Below are 15202 nucleotides of genomic sequence, written 5' to 3'. Positions count from 1 at the left end.
TTTTTTTAAATCATTCTAAACTTTATATCCATGTACTTCTATTGGAAAATAAATCAATTTAAAACCTGTTACCTGCTAAACAGCAATAGAAAGATAGTAAATTGAAAACTTGTGCAGTTGTAAGTTTGCTGATGTTGAAGTACATGTGCATTACCTGAAACTCAACTTGGAATCAAAGGGATTTGTTGTCATGACTGTTATAGAGCATGAAATTATAATCATTATACTTATATATCTGTGTATGCAGTGCCAATTGAAATTATATACATGTATCTGACGGATTGAATAGCTTTATTTAAAGTAACAAGTAGGTCTTTTTTAAACCAAAAAGTGTAACATATACACTCAAAATGATGTTCATCATAGGAATAAGAAGCACAAATTAACCAAAGCACCACTATTTCAAAAATTTTACTGAATAAAACCAGTAGAGTTAATGTAATTGTTTACCCTCTGCCTCTTACAGATAAACAAATACAATTCTGGAGCTTGGTCATTATTTATAGGGTTCATGTCAATGGCCAGTACACCGCTGCATTCCAGAGTGATTCGAATTGTCTCAAAAAAGGGCAAGTCTGAAATTGTTGAATGAAGCTACTCCTTCACGGAACTGACTAATTTCAGCAAGTGATCTATAATCTGCTCGCATTCATTACTTTTGGCCAGCCAACAAACCACCATCTTGGATGTAGATCTAGATGGTTACAAATGCTACTTGTGCACTTGACCTCTGCAAATTTGTAATTACTAATCTTCCATTTATAGTAGCCAGGGTTTTTCAGTGTATCCTTGTTTCAATGATAAACCTAAATAAGCTAATACTATTGATACCGTTACACGCCATGATACAAAAAAAACTCTATCAATATCTATTGTGATTTGCTACTTATTTGTATGTCTTATTAACTGGTATTTAGTGTTGCTTATTGTATGATAAGATAAAACATAAGAAAAAACTTTTTATTTATCCACACATTATGGAAATTCAGTCACAGACAAGAAAATAAAAAAGATTTAAAAAAAGGTAGAAGATTACAAAATATATAAAAAGTTCGGAGTATATACATTAAACGCCGTTTATACATTATATAAACCTTTACTATACTGGTTTGTACTGATGCTATAACGTAAAGTGCAGTGGCACAGGGTGATTGCACGTTTGTACATGAATAGAGTGACATGGTGATATTTGGTGGTGTTTTAATGCGAATGTGTTTTGTTAGGTGTTGTTGTGGAAGGTGTCCTGTGTGTTGCACTCGGTTCAATCTGCAGAGCATGGAGGAGTTAACGGCTCCTCTGGTTATAGCCAGTCTGAGGTTTGTAGGCCAGGAGACGCCACCGGGCCGCACAGGGCCTCGGGCAGCCGCGTCATCGGTCCAGGGCGTGGACCATCGTGGACGCACAAACGGCCGGAGGCGCCTGGCTCTACAGCCGGGGTTGCCAGGTGTGAACCAAGAACCCACATTTTCTGTAGACTGTGACATAGTAGAAAATAAAAACATTATATATTTTTTATTTCGTTAAATTTAGAAACAAATATATCGATTAGAAGTTTAATTGTAAGGTTTGGTTGTGAAATAGTGTGACTGTGCCGGAGTTTATTATTCAGCACGTCATCTTACACTTCCTGAAAGGGGGACGGTAAGGGGAGGCGCTGGCAACCCTGCGCAAGGTTTCCTCCGCATCACGCAGGTCTGGTCACACACTCTCCGGCGTGTTGTATCTACGCTTGTATAAGGTAAGTTCATATACGAAGCTCTCGTTTAACTAATCTTGCTAAAACATGGCTTTGAACTTAGCTTGAATTTATGGCATTGAATAGCTTCCGGTAAGAACTCTTCATTCTATCCCATTGACGTTACCGTTAGTTAGCACATACTAGCCTGGGAGCTAGCAGCTAATAACATGGCGCAGGCCGAGAGGGCCGCTTTTGTTCTTGGGTCTGGGTGCGGTGGTGAGCGCGCTGCAGGCCCCTCACCCGGTCTGAAACAAACGAGGGCCCTCATTACTAATTCATCATGTCCTCTGTGGTCTCGTCTACATCCATCGATTCATCTAAACGTCAGAAATATTTTCTAATTGGGAGTAGGAGACGCTAAAGCTCCGCTTTGTTGTGTTGCTAGCTTCCCGAAACCGACTCGTCTGGTTCGCGCTTTTTGTTAAGTGGGCATCAAAGCCTTTGTGTTAGGAACAAGCAAGGTATTGATTAATCGTCACAGTTTCCTTGTTTCCTTCTCCCAGACCACGGGTCTGGTTCTCTCACGCAGAATTCGGTAAACCGAAATTTCTTACGATTTCGTACTTACAGGTTTTCCTCAATGAAAAGGCCTCAAGATGGCGCTGCTAACAAAATCATATACTCCTAGCACTAGGTCCACGCTACAGACTCGAGAGACAATTGTGATCGCTCAAGACCGTGACCCCATTTTACCTTTCAGAGGGAAGATGGCGTTTTAGACGGCTTTTACGGCCCCAAATTTCACCCATTTAGCACGTATGTTGCTCACGTGCAGAGAACCTCCAGAAATATAGGCCAATGTTTCCCCATCAGAATGGAAAGTCAGTGTTTGGGGACTCAACTTGCAGTCAGATGGGGGGCTACGGTTTATTTGAAAATCACCTTTTACTGGTAGATGTCGTTGTGAGGCTGTGAATGCTAGTTAAGTGGACAGAGCCGATATTCAGGATACGAATGTATGAGCTGACCCGATAAAGATTTGCCTGTTAATTTCCCACATGTATACTAGTTTTGTATTTCTCTTCAGGGAACGCGACCAGTCATGGCAGACGAAGGATATGTTGTACGCATCAGGGGTCTCCCATGGTCTTGCTCAGTGGACGAAGTACAGAGGTTTTTTGCAGGTTGGTTTTTTGAATGCAGATTTTTAGATCTAGTTTGAAGGGGAAAAAAAACATTTGAAGTAGCTGGAAATGGTTTTAATGGGCATTTGTGTTTTTGTACCTTAGAAGCTGATTGTAAAGTCATCAACAATGGAGGAGGCGGAATCCACTTCACCTACACAAGAGAGGGGCGTCCCAGCGGAGAGGCATTTGTGGAGCTGGAGACAGAGGAGGACCTGAAGATTGCAGTAAAGAAAGACCGAGAAACTATGGGTCACAGATACGTGGAGGGTGTGTACAACTGCTTTACAGATAAATCCTTGGTAATGACGGTTTAGCTGTGATAACTGATTGCGTTGTGTCCTGCAATATAGTTTTTAAATCCAACAACGTGGAGATGGACTGGGTCATGAAGCACACAGGGCCAAACTGTCCGGAGACCGCAGGAGATGGGCTGGTTCGGCTCCGAGGTCTCCCCTTTGGCTGCAGCAAAGAGGAGATAGTACAGTTTTTCTCAGGTAAGGTTAGATCTCGTTTCTGCGATTAATAGGAAACTTCCTCAAATTAGTAGCGGCAATTTAAACTTTTTTTTCATCTTTCTTTTTTTGAATGTACACTAAATCTGGCTCTGATTTACACAGAGGTCCTGTAACATGGGAGAATAATTACCTACTGTGTAATTTTACATTATAAAATAATAAAAATTATATATGTTCTTGGATTGATGAACAGTGAGACAATTATGCCGGAAAAGGAAGGCAGTTAAAATTGTATTGAGAAAGTTTGAACTCCTAATACTTAGTGTTTGTTCAAGGGACGAATCTTTTATGCGAAAACACTTTTTCTATCTATGCCCATCGTAACTATCTTGAACCCACTTTCATCACATTTTCTTTAAATTGGTCTGTTAGAAGTAAAACAGCTTAGCTACATTTTAAGCTATCAGTGCCTATTGGTAATTTACTAATAATGGAAGGGGTCCTCTTCCTCACTGATATGAAAGTCTAACCCCATTTGTCTTCTTCCCCATCTCCTCACACCCTTGTCTTTCTAATTTTTTTTTTGATATTCCAAATGTTATATGAGCTTCTTATGGACGAACAGTAATCAGACTCATGTCACCCACCAGGATCTTTTTCTCTCTTCATCAACACACCAATACTAGCCTGATCTCCCACACAGTGCCCTTTTCCATATTTCTTCCTCTATCCTCTCATTTCTTTCTACCCCAAAATCCAGTTAATGTAAGTCGTTGAAATGGCCAGTCACTGGTTTAAATCTTGAACTGGTATGTGTGATGATTGTGTAGAGTTTTCCATAAGTTTGATATCTCTCTCTTTAGAGAAACTTCTCTCTGTGATTGGGAATGTGATTTAATGTGTCCCCTGCTGGGGTTATCTGTCCTTGGGTTGAAGGGTTGGAAATCGTGCCAAATGGGATAACATTGCCGGTGGACATCCAGGGGAGGAGTACGGGGGAGGCCTTCGTGCAGTTTGCTTCACAGGATATAGCTGAAAAGGCTCTAAAGAAACACAAGGAAAGAATAGGGCACAGGTGGGGATGGTTGGTTGGTTGGCTGGATAAGTTGCTTTTCTTATGGTGTGCACCTCAACATCAAAAACAAATGCAAATCTGACTATACAATAATCTTGGCTTATTCAAGCATATATGTAATATTTACCACAAACGCATACACTTATTGCCATGTTAGTTCCATATAGACCACACATTCACAATGTCCCGTGGGAACATAAGCTTGCTTGGGCACCATTCTTATTTTAAAAGTCATCCCCAATTTGAGTACATGTTTAATTTTGAGAACATATGATGCCTCCGCACTAAACATGAGTCCAGGCTGATAAATGGTAAGGAGTCTCCCTGGTGGTAAAATCAGAGGGCTACTGTACACGAGGATCTGGGGCCCACTGTCACAGGTAATGCATAGAGTGGGTTGCAGAAGGGCTGGTGCCCTCTCAACCCCTCTGAAATCAGTACTATGGCTGTCATGGCAAGGACACAGGATGCTCCATCACAACAAACTGAATCAGATCTGTAAATCGCTTCAGGTAACCATAAGAAAAGGGTAAAGTCATTTAGGCCCATATGAATTTGAACAGCTTCCCTATTTCAACTCAGTAAATAAGTTGATTCCTTGAATCTATTTCATTAACAACTTGCATTAATTCCTCAAAAGATATTACCACCTATGGACTACACCATGACAGCATCTAAATAGCCCAGTTTCATCAGTATTGAGCAAATGCACTATTGGTCCATTCTACATGCCCTAACTGTGGTGTCTATATGCTCTTAGGTACATTGAGATCTTCAAGAGTAGCCGCGCTGAGGTGCGGACCCACTATGAACCCCAGCGAAAGCCAATGGGCATGCAGAGACCTGGCCCCTATGACCGGCCCTCAGGTGGTCGTGGCTACAACATGATGGGCCGAGGGGGATCTTATGACAGAATGCGTCGTGGAGGAGGATATGGAGGAGGTGGGTGACAAAATCTCATCTGCTGATCAATTAACCTGTGCAATTGTTTTAAATTATCACTCACCCTTCGTACCTTCATGCTACCTCTGCACTGAAATAAGATTAGGATGTAAAGTCCCCATAAGACTTTGTTAATCTTCCTAATGTATATCCAGGTGTATCGGACGGACGGTATGGAGATGGCGGCGGTGGTGGTGGTGGTGGTGGCGGCGGCGGCGGCGGAGGCGGCTCTTCCTTCCAGAGTACAACAGGCCACTGTGTCCACATGAGGGGGCTACCGTACAGAGCCTCAGAGACAGACATCTACAATGTAGGACAGAAGAATAATTGTAAAAACAGATGAACTGCTCAATTCCAGTCTACTCGATGCAGGCTGCAGGTGGACAGCAATTTAGCACAAGTTAATCCTTTGTTGTGTTTGCATTTCTTAGTTTTTCTCACCATTGAATCCGGTGCGGGTCCATATTGAGATCGGGCCCGATGGCAGAGTAACCGGGGAGGCAGATGTAGAGTTTGCAACACACGAGGATGCTGTGGCAGCTATGTCCAAAGACAAAGCAAACATGCGTGAGTTACGAATGCCTGTCTTTACTTCAACCCTATATAGCAGTATTTGTTATTCAGTGTCACTCACTCCCTGTTTGTCCCCCCAGAGCATCGATATGTGGAGCTGTTTTTGAACTCAACAGCAGGTGGCAGTAATGGCGCTTATGGCAGCCAGATGATGGGTGGCATGGGTGAGTATTTGTTGGAAAGGTCTTAAATAGTGGCCTCTGTTATTTGTTAGTTATTCTGTAAGCTCTGATAGGAAAAAAGCCCACATCAGAATAAAACAAGTATATTTCCTAGTGATTTAATGTCTCCTTACACCTGATGTGATTTTTCCTCTCCATAGGTAACCAGTCGTCTTACAGCAGTGGCCAACTGAGCTCAGGGTACTCTGGGGGATACAGCAGCCAAGGAAACATGGGCGGTTACAATGACTATAGTGAGTGTCAGCTCTGTTACAACAGGATTCGTCCACATTCACCCTAAACCAGAACCTTTCCTGCTTTTAAGTATTGATATGTAGTAGCAAAAAAACCTGGGCAGATTTTATCCAAAGGCACAAGTGCAGCATTTTGTTTGTTCTTGAACTCCCCGGTCCTATAGTATGTATTCTCTTTCTCTTGTTAGGTAACCAGGGCGGCATGGGAAGCAGTTACTACGGCGGCAGCGGAGGAGGAGGAAGCAGAGGCTCCATGAATGGACTGGGTGGGGGATGGGGAATGTAGATTTTTTTTTTTCTTTCTCCCCCTTAATTTGATGTTTCTTTTTAACTCAGCAATTTGCTGGAAGGACTGGAAATGTAAGTCACCTATTAAAACGTTAGAGTCAGGTGAGGATGTTCTGAAAATACTGAGCGGTAGGGTTTGTATTTGTTTTTTTAAGTGGATGATCTTCAGACCGAAGCGAGATCATCTCGTGTCTCAAGAAGTTTGTCGGAAGCGCTGTTCGTCTTCCCCAATACTCAGTTTTCAGATCTCACAGAAAATCTGCTTTAAAATTTTGATACCAGGAAATGTGTTCTTTGTGTTTATTCACCCAACACCTGGCTGTTCCTCAAGGTTAACTCATCCTGTCCCGGTGGCTTTAACATAATTTTCAATGTCTGAGTGCATGAACAAAAACAAATCTGTTCTGGTAGCTTATGTTTTGACCTCGTTTCATCTTCTAGCTTTTAATTTCCAATTAAAGTGTTAATCTGAATTTGAAACATCACATGGTCAGAGCATGTTTTGTTTTCTAAAGGTGTGACTGTTGATGGAGCAGTTTGTCTGGATGAGGGCTGTATCAACAGCATGTGCATTTAGAATCTGCTGACATGTAGGTTTCTACTTCTTCAAATGCTATTTGTATTTCCTGTGCACAACGTGAATAAACTAGTCTGGAATATCTAATTGAAACACGCATTTCAAAAAAGGTTTTATTCATTTTTATCAAATGTCTAGATATAAAATTGTCACCATTCCTCAAATTAAGAAAATGGCTTTGTATCTTTTGTGACAATCCACAAAAACCATGTTATAATACATTCTACAGTCATTTACATAATTTTGCACGAGGCCACAGCCATAGAAATTAAGATGAAATGTTGATGTACACAAGTTCTCTGTAAACCAGCGATTCTCAACTAAAGCAGAAAACCAGCAGTATCATTCAAGAGACGTCAACATAATCGAACTACCAGTACACACTTTAGACAACTTTATCAAGCCAGTGCCAAAATGTGAAACCTGTTAATACAGCCAGAAAAATATTAAATAATAAACTATCAAGTCTGCACAAACTTAATTAGCTCATCCCATCACTGTTAAAAGTGGCCCCCAATAAAGCACGCAGTTTTCAGACATGCACTGGGCTCTGGATATTATAGGTAAAGGTATGTGAGAACGCAAACTTTGGTGAAATGTCCAAAGTGAGCTGGTGTGACAATAGAGCAAGAAAATGCACTGGGAGTAATTAGGACAAAACTAAAAACCTCAGGGGGAAAAAAGACGCAGAAGAATTCAGCTTTGCTTTCAAAGCCGGTGACCATTTGAATTTGCAATCTGTTAGTGTCCTGCCTCTAACATGCTCTATCCGATCTTATCTCCTGCTGCGTTCTTCACACCTGAAAACCGCTCGACAGAATCGTGCTGAATTTCAGGTTAAGTGGAAATTTAACATATCCAATTCCCTCGAGACTTGACTTTTTTTTAACATACATAATTTAAAAACAATCATAGTGGATGAGCATGTGGTCAGTAGAGGGCGCTCGTAGATACACTTGACACTCGTTTGTGTTTCGTCAGGAGCCTTTGGAGCTTCTTTGTAGCAGGAGGGCGTTGCACACGTCGCACACCCGCACAGGCCGAGGATAGGAAGGTAAGGCCAGTTCATTGCTGGAGCAGTTGCTGCAGTAGATGTCCCCGCAGTTTCTGCAGTGGTGCTGCCAACACAAATATACATCACCAATTTTAAATGACTGGTGGTCCACAATACAGAGAAGGAATAAATGAGATACAATAAGAAAGAAGCCTACCTTTCTGCGTGAGATGGAGAACTCCTTCAGGCACTGTTTGCATTGAGTTGCTTCATCATCCTTCAGCCAAGCGTGGCCCTGATGCAAGCAATAAAAGGACAAGACAAGGTTTCCCATGATGTTTTTCAGATCTTACAGAATCAATAATAAAAGTGCACCATCCACAACATCACAATTTACCTTCAGGGCTTTGTTGACCTCCTTGAAATCCTCCATGCTGAGTTTAGACCTTTGATACAGATGAATGCAACATAAGATAATATAACGACATAGACCAATAAACAAGATGAGGTCAAAAGCACTTACTGGCTGAGATGTTGTCCCATCTCCTGTAGAGCCTGTTCCTGTTGTTCGCACCTCTGCTGCAGCTGCTGCTTCTCCTGCTTCAACTCCTGCAGCTCCTGCATCATCAGTCCGCAGGACACAAAGCATAGCATCACAGAAGTCCATGGATTTATCAAGTATTAGCTAATTTTAGAAAAACCTAAATAGTATATACAATGTATTGCTCAGGCTGTTGAACCAATAACTACAGCAGTAAAACAAATTAGCAGGTTTGAGATGAAACCCCCCAAAAAAAAAAAAAACTGGCAGGTGGGCAAACATATATGATGTGTATATGAACTTATCATTACAGTATAAAAATGTTTTCATAATTTCTAATCCACCTCCAGCCTTAACTGGCACCAACCCTGGTTTGTGTGACACTGACCGTGTGCAGGCCCTGCACTTGTTGCAGCTGTGTGCGGAGCTCCATGCTGTTGTCCTGTTCCCTCTGCAGAGCTTTTTGCAAACCTTGTCTCTGTTCCCTCTCAGTGCGCAGCTCCTTCTCCAAACCCAGTCTGTGCATAGAACAGGACATGGGATCTTAAGTTGAGCATACAATGACTATAGAGGAGCCATTTATTAAAAGAACCATTTAAAGATTGGAAAACTGAGTTTTTACACCAGCTAGTTAAGAAAACTATTTGATTTATTCAGATTAAAAAATATTCTTATTTCCTGTGACAATTTAATTTAAAATAAAACACACTGGTAGAGACACAAATATTGGGTTCAGTAACTTTTCCAAGGACATTTAGGCATGGGAACTGGTGAAGACAGGGATCGAAACACATCTTCTGGTTAGTGGACTGGTTTTCTAGTGTCACCATTTGACCTGGGTAGTGACATTCCTTTCCCCCAATAAGGCCACTTAACAGGAAAACTTCATCTCTGCAGAAAGTTACTTGTTATTCTTGGAGCTTGAAGTTTTATTTATCTTCATGTGAGCTCAGCTAGAGTAGGAACTACTCATAAGCTGCGATGTCATTTTAGCCATATTCATCCAATGTTTAAAATCATCTTCAGCATTGGCAGGCTTTTCCTTTATAACAAGTACTGTGGATATTTGTAGTAATGTTATTCCTCTGTATAATACTTCATATTTTGTAGTTTGTGAATGTATGCTGCAAAAACTTTTTGCCTCTTAACCTTAGTGTATCCAGGTCGGTCAGTTGTTTCTGGAGATCATCTACTTTTCCCTCCAGCTCAACTCGCATGTCTTTGTCGGACTGGTCGCTCTGTTTGCGCTCCTGCTCCGAGGTCTGGAGTCTGTGGCCCCCAAAAGACCGAAAAGCAGAACATTTGTTAAAGAAAATGTCATTATAAAATAAACATAAACTCACGTGCACACATACACATACCTCTGCTCTAGTTCCACCATTGATTTCTCCATTTCATTCATCCTCTCCTCGAGCTGCACAGCCTCTGCCTGCTTTCTCTCTGCTTCTCGTTGCGAGTCCTCAAGAGTCACATAAGCTGAATAAACATGGGTTCTGTCTGAGTGGATGTACAAGTGAGAGAAATGCCCGTGGGTCTACCTGAGCTTTGTGGACCATTTGCAGGTTAAGCGACTTGACCTGGTCGAGCTGAAGTCTCAGGGCTGCCAGCGCGTCCTGTTTCTCATGCGTGTCCTTCTCCAGCAACTTCATGGCCACCTCCATCTCCTGCTTAAACCCCACCTGCAGCTCCAACTCACGCTCCAGCTCCTAACATCACACGTTGTCGTAACACAAACAACACAAGTCTAATTCAGTTCTGCAGTCTGTGAAACCTTTGTTGACAAGGAATTGAAGCTGCTTTGAGACATGCACTGATGTCCAGACATCTTGCTGACATTTTCCAAATGGGCTGTAAGTGAGAATGCAAATGTCCAAGACAATCGGTCCAGACATTTTTCTAGTAAAAATGTCTGAGTGGGTCTGTGTAAGACTACGTCAGGAAAATGTTCACAGTGAGCGAATGGGATGTTGATGTTTCTACCACACGACGTACGCAAAATTGGAAAAAGCGAAAAGAAAAGAAATATCTCAGGAAGAAAAAGTGTCCTGTTGGAATGACAATGAGATTCGAGAGCTGTTGACGATAAGGGCTGACCCCGTCTCTCTTTTATTCATGCATTTCTAATACATGAATAAATGAGAGAGTGGAGACTAACTGGTAAATTGCTCCAATCCCCGTCTCATGCTCAACAAGTATCTTCTGCCTTCACCACATCCTCCCAAGAAGCAACACAGAGCAGCTGAGTCACATTTCACTAAAACCTCCCTGTTATATTCTCATCCTCTAAGCTGTTGAAAACTGACCTGGCGAATGTTTTTTTCCTCCTTATACTGCTTCCACACCACATTATACATCTCATCCAGGCCCTGTCTGGTCTGTTTGTATGTCTCCAGCTCCACCTGGCTGTCCTGAAGAGCTGCCTGAAAAGAGAAAAGAAAAGAATGAAACATACAGTTACTTATTTATGGAGTGGTGTAGCTAGCCACAGTTCCTTTTCCGACCTCTTCCTTTTTCTGGCTGCACTGCAGGATTGAGTCATTGTGTTTTCTCAGCTGCTCCTGTTCCTCCCGCAGAGAGTTGATCCTGTCCGTCGCTGCCGTCAGCTGACAGAAAGAAAAACAAACAGTCGTCAGGCAGGTGAAAAACACACAATCCAGGGCGCACAGGTGCTGCAACACCAAGCATTCACACTACTGTTTGGACACAGTTCCCCTGACCTCCTCCACGAGTTTGTAGTTGGTCTTCTCGATAGAGTCCATCTTAGCCTGAAGGTCAGTGACGGTGCCGCTCAAGTTACGATTCAACTCCTCAATGTAGTGCTTCTGGTCCAATATGGCTGTCATCTTTACATCACTAACGGAGAAAGAGGGTTTGATAAGCAAAAGGTTTGTTTGAAATCCAATGATTATCATGCAGGAGACGTTCAAAACATGAAGACACGCAGTGTGGATAAGATGCTCAGTCCACTTACTCTTTTTGAGTCTCACTGTTGGCTGGATCTTTCAGGTAAAGGGAAAAGTCAATGACTCCCACCTAAATGGGAAAGAGAAACTAGTCACTGTGTGCCCAGATCAACTTGTTTCTCCAAGAGAAGATGAGGTGTGGGACTGCTGGGATGAGTCGGCCCAAAGCACTCACCTGAGAGTCAAGATCCTCCCCTTTAATACAGAGATTTGCATCAATTACGTTGAGGCCCACCAGCAGTCCCCCAATGACCGCCCCTTCCTCCTCCATCATCAACGCTCCAGAGTCATAAAACTCACTAGAACATGGGAAAACAGACGTGGAATGATCTGCAAGTAGTCAGGGTAAAATGCTTGGTGCTGAACCTGCAGAGCTGATAAGTCTAAGGCCCTGTTCAGACCCGGTATAAACATCCTTCTTGAGAGATCTGATCACAAGGTGATGGTGATAAGTTGGGTTTGCACCAGACATTAAAAAAAAAGGGTCCTGAAAATCTCCTGTGACCACTTGTAATCAGATGTCACTTCCCAGCTCAAAATGCAAATAATCACAACTTTAAATATCATAAATTTATGTTGTTTTGACTCAGTTTGAGTTTATAGATGTGTCAGATTACAATGTTTTGTGTGTGTCGGCATGAGAGAGATTGTGGCTGAAGACGAATCGATGTATGGACCCTTGAAAAGTAAAAGTGGGGATGACGTGTAGCGGGTCAGGGACGTCAGCTGAGTCTGCGGTCCTTCAAATGTGGTCCAGGAAGTGTTTACGTTCAGAAAGCGAAACGGATGTAGCCACATGTAGTTTGGGTGATCAGATCTCAGGACGCATTGAGGACACATTTGGGCGACTTCAGACATGTCCTTAGCGCTGACCACTTTTGATAGGATCGATCAGGATAGATGTTAATCGCAGGTCTGAACTGGGTCTAACTAACCTCAGGAGGTCCTTGCGGTCCAGCAAAGCTTTCATATAGTCAGCTACTTTCTTCTGCATGAGCGCCAAATGCAGCCAAGCCCTTCCTCTACCCAAACCGGTCCTGAAAGAGAATAAATGAATATATAACAGGTGTTAAGCATATACTTCACATTGTAGGTATACTGAACAACTTTGTGCAGTAGCATACCTAATGCTGGGCATGTCCCGAGCACTTGTTGCAATGTTAATGGACTCTGGACACAACTTCTCAACCAGTTCCAGGGGTCCCCATATGGACTTGTTCTGACCAATGAAAGACTTCTTGGCTTAAAAAGAAACAGCAAAGGTCATTTTTGCATGCTCCTATTGTCTTGAAAAGTAAATTTCATTTATATAGCACATTTGAAAACAACCAATTGTTGTACAATAAAAGAAGACAATGCAAAATATAAAAAAGAGCATTAATAAGCATAAAATAACAAAAAAATGCTATGATGTGGAGTTTGGTCTTAATTATATGTACAAAAGGAAAGCACTGTTCCAAAGTTTTGGGGAAACCTCCAGTGAACGCACAATCAATGTTATCCTACCCCTTATTGTGACATAACCTGAAATATAAATGAATTCTGTTCCCTGGTCTGTCTCACCTTTCAGGCCATGTTTGAGGCAATGCTCCAGGACGACAAAGAACTGCTGCAGAGGAGGGTACTCTGAGTCCAGCGTCCTGCCCAGACTCAAGGAGGACTGAATCAACACTTTGATGCTCAGCTTCATCATGCTGAGAAGGTTGGATCTCTCTATGGCCGTGGGGTCTTTGGGGGGCAGGACTGGAACAGATGCAATGTAACTGGGATCAGTCAAACAAACGCTCAACATGGTAGGGATAGCAGAAACAACTCATAAACACTACAAGTAGTGACAAACACAAAGTGCGAACATAACCCGTAAAATCTGGTTTTCACTCGTGAGGTCACATGCCCTGACAGCTGACAGCAGAGAGGAAGTCCGACAGGTCGACCCTGACTGTGGTGTTTTAAAAAACTTCAGTTCGATAGAAAGTACTAACTTGGGTATCAAATGTTAACAAACAGTCGAAGCGTACCAGGAAGTTTTTTAGAAGTAGGGCTGAGACCATTTTCCGGCTCCTTCTCCGTCGGGGAGCTCGCAGCGGATCCCAGAGAATGACTCCTCGGGCCGGCAGCGTAGCTCACCCCGCTGCTAATCGTCTCCGTGGCCCTCCGAGCCAGTGACAGGATGGGGGCCGACCAGGTGCTCTCTGCCGCCGCTGGAGTCGGCTTCTCCACCGGGCCCGGCGCATTGCTGCCGTCTGAGTCGCTGTCGGTCTCCGCTGCAGAAGCTTGGGGCTCGTGTAGCTGTAGATCAGTGTCATCGTCTCCTGCAGCTGTGTTTACTTCCTCCGACTCGTCGGCCATGTTTGTGCCCCCTCCCCTCCGCCCCAATGCTCATGTGACCAGAGGAGACGAATCAGGCGTGTCATTCGAGCTTAATTCTACTTCTATGGATTTATGGCTTTTGGCGGTTAGTCAGTTAGTGTAGGAGTTTGTTACCGCCACCTATTGGACAGAAGTATTCTCCTCCGCAAAGGGGGTCATGCTTTCTCTGTTTTGTCTGTAAATGAGCAGCATTATTCGAAAACTACCGGACGGATTCCCACCAAACTTAGTGGAAATATGCAATATTGGTCAGGACAGAAGTCATTAATTTGGTGGGGATGTGAACAAGGGGGCGGATCCAGGATTTTGTTTTATTGGAAATTACGAGATAGGGGTTTCTCTTTTTGACATTTTCCACAATTTCTCACAGAATAATTAAAAAAACTTGATGAAAAAATGTCAATTTTGTCTGCCTTTGTGCGCAGCTGTAAAGAGTCCAACAGTTCTTGTATGAAAGTTTGAGTGTGTATGTTGGGGGGCGCCAATCTGAAATCTCGCCTAGGGCCCTGCCATGAGAAACTAAGCACAGTAAGAAGATTGGAAAATGATTGTGAGTGTGTGTCTGTGTCATTCTATGCTGCTTTTGATACACATTTCAGAGAAAACCATTGTATTTTCTACTTTACTACATATATCTGACAACCTTACTTAAAATTACTTTTGTATTTTTGTTAACATGCTTTAAAAACCTATAGTTAGAGAATAAATCACTTCCAACCTTGGCTTATGACGCCTTACAGGAATCACAGTGTGGGACACACTTAATTTAATATATTTCAGAAATTTCATGCAAAACCTTCTAGGTTATGTTCGGTGATCGAATAAATTACCTATTGTTTCCATCAACTAGCACAAGGTACAGTGTAAGGGTCACTCATCACTCATTAATCAAATCAAACCTCCGGCCTCCTGAACTTTTATTATGAATGTGTCTGGATCTAATGGACTTTAATACATTTGTATGTTGTTTTATAAGGGGAATGTCGCATTTGCTCTACTGGCTGCCTTTCTAGTTTTTTTTAAATGAATGCCCCCATAAAAATTATATAAAACATGGCCCATAGTTGAATGTAATTCCTGATTCCTGGTACTGACCTTTTACCACCAGGTGGTTTTAGTACCTAGATTATCAGCGTCGAAAAAA

General features: G+C 42.4%; 2 protein-coding genes across 5 annotated transcripts; one reads left to right on the top strand and one right to left on the bottom strand.

The window, feature by feature from the left end:
• Positions 1–1632: 1632 nt before the first annotated feature.
• Positions 1633–7283, top strand: hnrnph1 (heterogeneous nuclear ribonucleoprotein H1). Of its 3 annotated transcripts, none has more exons than XM_053428534.1 (11): positions 1633–1738; positions 2766–2862; positions 2968–3132; positions 3216–3359; positions 4257–4395; positions 5156–5337; positions 5493–5647; positions 5769–5904; positions 5991–6074; positions 6233–6325; positions 6514–7283. In XM_053428534.1, exons 2-11 carry the CDS (start codon positions 2781–2783, stop codon positions 6609–6611), a joined length of 1278 nt encoding a protein of 425 aa, XP_053284509.1. In that variant the 5' UTR covers positions 1633–1738; positions 2766–2780; the 3' UTR covers positions 6612–7283. The 3 variants fall into 3 exon arrangements, with proteins under 3 accessions (XP_053284509.1, XP_053284511.1, XP_053284510.1); XM_053428536.1 differs by having other exon boundaries at positions 6510–7283; XM_053428535.1 differs by having other exon boundaries at positions 1668–1738; positions 2748–2862.
• A 6-nt stretch (positions 7284–7289) lies between these two features.
• rufy1 (RUN and FYVE domain containing 1) lies at positions 7290–14054 on the bottom strand. 2 transcript variants are annotated; one of them, XR_008339498.1, is made up of 18 exons: positions 13707–14054; positions 13252–13431; positions 12813–12930; positions 12624–12725; positions 11864–11987; positions 11697–11758; positions 11443–11578; positions 11227–11328; positions 11029–11145; positions 10264–10431; positions 10087–10184; positions 9875–9994; positions 9114–9243; positions 8708–8802; positions 8582–8630; positions 8402–8479; positions 7913–8308; positions 7290–7800 (listed from the first exon to the last, which is right to left on the bottom strand). XR_008339498.1 is itself a non-coding variant. In XM_053428533.1 (17 exons), the coding sequence occupies exons 1-17, from the start codon at positions 14035–14037 to the stop codon at positions 8168–8170; spliced, it is 2151 nt and encodes a 716-aa protein (XP_053284508.1). In that variant the 5' UTR covers positions 14038–14054; the 3' UTR covers positions 7290–8167. The 2 variants fall into 2 exon arrangements, 1 of the variants encoding a protein (XP_053284508.1); XM_053428533.1 differs by having other exon boundaries at positions 7290–8308.
• Positions 14055–15202: the final 1148 nt, after the last annotated feature.

This window comes from Pleuronectes platessa, chromosome 8 (assembly GCF_947347685.1).
Source record: "Pleuronectes platessa chromosome 8, fPlePla1.1, whole genome shotgun sequence".
Lineage (NCBI taxonomy): Eukaryota > Metazoa > Chordata > Actinopteri > Pleuronectiformes > Pleuronectidae > Pleuronectes > Pleuronectes platessa.
Note: the sequence above shows the minus strand (reverse complement) of the source record. Positions and strands in the feature narration are given on the sequence as shown.